This window comes from Rhipicephalus sanguineus, chromosome 2 (genome assembly GCF_013339695.2).
Source record: "Rhipicephalus sanguineus isolate Rsan-2018 chromosome 2, BIME_Rsan_1.4, whole genome shotgun sequence".
In the NCBI taxonomy this organism is placed as follows: domain Eukaryota; kingdom Metazoa; phylum Arthropoda; class Arachnida; order Ixodida; family Ixodidae; genus Rhipicephalus; species Rhipicephalus sanguineus.
In genome coordinates this window covers 60,014,175-60,017,260 of record NC_051177.1, presented here as the reverse complement: position 1 = coordinate 60,017,260, position 3,086 = coordinate 60,014,175, and the positions used below count along the sequence as shown (strand labels likewise).

The following is a 3,086-nucleotide window of genomic DNA, read 5'->3' as shown; positions in this document are numbered from 1 at the left end:
CCCCGAATGCTTTCTGCACCATACATGGTTTTGCACTGCCTCCGGGATCGCAGGTACTGCAAGCTTTCTGCACCTCACTGGGCTTTGCAGTGCCTCCGGGACCGGCCCACCTTTGAGCATACGACCGATACGACGCTCATGTGATGACGTCACAAATTTTGGTGATCTGGGACGTTATCACGAGATGATGACTTTTTGCATCACTCGTGTTTACGCCGACGGTCAATTTTCACGTTTGATGAGGCATCTAGGGCTTTCTGCTTAATAAAACTTAATTTTTAAAAAAGTCAACAGTATTGATGCACCGCGGATTCATGACCACCATGTGCATGCTGCTGGGTTGCCCAATCTTTTGTAGGCGGCACGCAATTGGGGACTGACACCGCAATAATTTCTAGTAACAGTGATTTATTTGTTTATTCAAAACAATAAACGCAAAGACAGAAAATGTACCACATTGCTGAAGGGCGGGCAAAACGAGAAACAATAAATGTCACTACTTGGTGCATGTTTAGGATTGTTCTAGGAAATAGTTCTCAAGCATAGTTTCCGGTGTAGTTTAGTGATTGTGGATTGGCACGTCGTTAGCACATCAACACATCAACAGATGCACATCAACAACATCACGTCACCCTAATCGAAGTCGCTCGAAGCCGATATAGAGGCGTTTTATTTTGCCCCGAATCTTTTACAACAGACAGCATGTCGACACTTTCGGCTCTAACCCACCCGGAAGCCTACATACCCAGGAAAGTAGACTTGTAAACGACTGTTTTGCAAGCAGTACGTAGCACAGGAGAGCATTGTTTTTATTTCAACATAAGATGTTATTCGGTTTTCTAATGACTGTGCAATGAAGAAAAAGATTCTGACACCTAAGGTCAACACATATGAGCACATCTCATGACCCTGCCTGTCACATATGCGCAATTAATTCTAAATTTTGATATTCTACACGTAATTTCGGAAGGTCTTTACTTAGAAGGCACCCCAGAAGGTGTGCGGGGGGGGGGGGAGACGCTGAGCTTTGACCACTCGGTGCTTGCATCACTTTTGCTTTTCCGAGCTGGATTGCAATTTGCGCAGCGTATATAAACATAGACTTGTATGTAACACACTTCATTGAGCATGACGATATCGATCTGAAGCTGTTGACCCCATCATATCAACGACAATGGTAGTTCCACTCCGCTTCACACACAGTGGGCATAGCTGCGGAGCCTGCGCCAGTGCTATCAGTGCTGTCTAGCATGTATCACACGGAGTATAGTTACAGTACTTGAAGACTGGTTCAGTGCGCTTTCATACGTACAAGTTTATAAGCTCGTCGCTAACCGCCGACGGCGTCAAGATTCCAAGGTCCGTGAACAGAAGAGTGATGTACGCAGGTGGCGTGTAGTCAATCATGGGGTGCTCCTTGGAAAGGTCGGTGTTACCATTACGCCTGTCGGACGGGTACTTTTGCTCATCGGGCAGGTCTTTCTGGTTCAGAGGATACTTCCTGGCGAACTTGAAGCTTTCGGCGAGCACGTAAATCGGGATGTTCTTTTCCTTGGCGCACATGGCCATGGTGTAGGTGCCGATTTTGTTGATGATGCCGCCGCTTTCGACTACTCCCTCAGCTCCGAGGAGAACCACGTCCACTTTTTCCAGAATGTAGCCGACAGCTGAGTCGAGAATCACCGTCACACTGATTCCTCTTTCCTCTAGCGCCTCGTATAACTGTCGGCCACTGTAATCGGGCGCCGATTCGGTGACGTACACGGTGAAATGTTTGTGGTCCTCGGCCGCAGCGAACAGCGTGTCACGCACAACGCGAGAGAAGGAATGCGTCAGGATAGTCGAGCGGTCTTGCACGAACGGAGCGGCAAGCGTGGCGATTTTGGAGCGTGCCGCGCGCATCTTCTCCAAGAAAGTACGGCCTCGTGTAGACATCTTTTTCTTGCATTCGTCGATGGAGCAGTCGAGCGCCGTGCGCGTGGCGAAACGCACAAACAGCTCGCACGCCGACCTGACGCACGTGATTGAACACTTCGCGGTACAAATGCCTCTGATCACCTTCTGCAGATTATCTTCCATGCCTTGGATGGTCGTGTAGTCGTCGTTCTCGATGAACTCGAGCAGCAGTTGCAACGAAGCCACTGCGGGAGACAGATCGGTGTTTTCCCGCAGCATGGCCTCCAAATTGGTGTTGATAGAATCGGCGTTAACTACTTCCATACTGCCCATTCGCGAGAAATGCATCAACGAAAGAAACGTGCCAGCACAGCCATCAAAGAAAAACCGGAACCGCTCGAGTCGAACACCGTTGACGGAAGTGCACGAGCTGAGATGCAAAAACTTGTCTACAGAGGGCAGCCCAAATTTTAGTTTGTGCTATTAACTGCAGGTGGCATTACATACTGATGTTGTTTTGTGATTTTTCGAGAGGCTTTGATTTTTCCGTAATTCCCGTGTTTCAACATAAAAAGTGCGACAAAAAGTGCAATCTGTGCTGCTATATTACTGCACAGTTCTTCAATCATACCAGTTGCGAAATTGCGTTCCGAAACCCACACATGCGCACGACTGATTCTGTCGGAGACCTGCAGATTGTCGCGCCATCTGGGAGCAGTAATACAAAACACTAAAGCGCCGCGGCGCGCGGCGCCGTCTTCTGCGCGCACTTCTCTCAAACTGCCCAACGCCGTCCTGAGCGTTTATTAGTTTGTTTTTTGGTCAACCCAAGACGCGATAGTCAGCGGACCCCAGCGATTTTGGCCAATGGTGTGTCCGGATTTTGATACATGGGGCCTATGGGGAGTTTCGCAACTCGTGTGATTGATGAACTCTGATATTATTGTACTCTTCCGCGCCGTTTCCTGTCGCAGAGCAAAAAATAACACTCAGTTTCGGTTTCATGGTTCTGTCTACTAATGATACGTGAGCGCAAGTTTTCTTGTTTCAAACCAAATTGCCAGTATTTTGCTGCAGTTACGCTGCAAATAGGACAAGGCGATATATGTGGTAGAAAAAAGCTTGAAAAACGTCGACGACATTTATTGTGCAAGTATTTACAACGGTCTGTTTGTTAACAAAGAAGTACC

The 3,086-nt window shown here is 48.0% G+C and overlaps 1 protein-coding gene across 1 annotated transcript; it reads right to left on the bottom strand.

Annotated features, from left to right (window-relative positions):
* Positions 1–1,290: 1,290 nt before the first annotated feature.
* LOC119383071 (translation initiation factor eIF-2B subunit alpha) lies at positions 1,291–2,297 on the bottom strand. The gene has a single exon (XM_037651063.2). It carries the CDS (start codon positions 2,242–2,244, stop codon positions 1,303–1,305), a length of 942 nt encoding a protein of 313 aa, XP_037506991.1. The 5' UTR covers positions 2,245–2,297; the 3' UTR covers positions 1,291–1,302.
* Between the last annotated feature and the right edge of the window lie 789 nt (positions 2,298–3,086).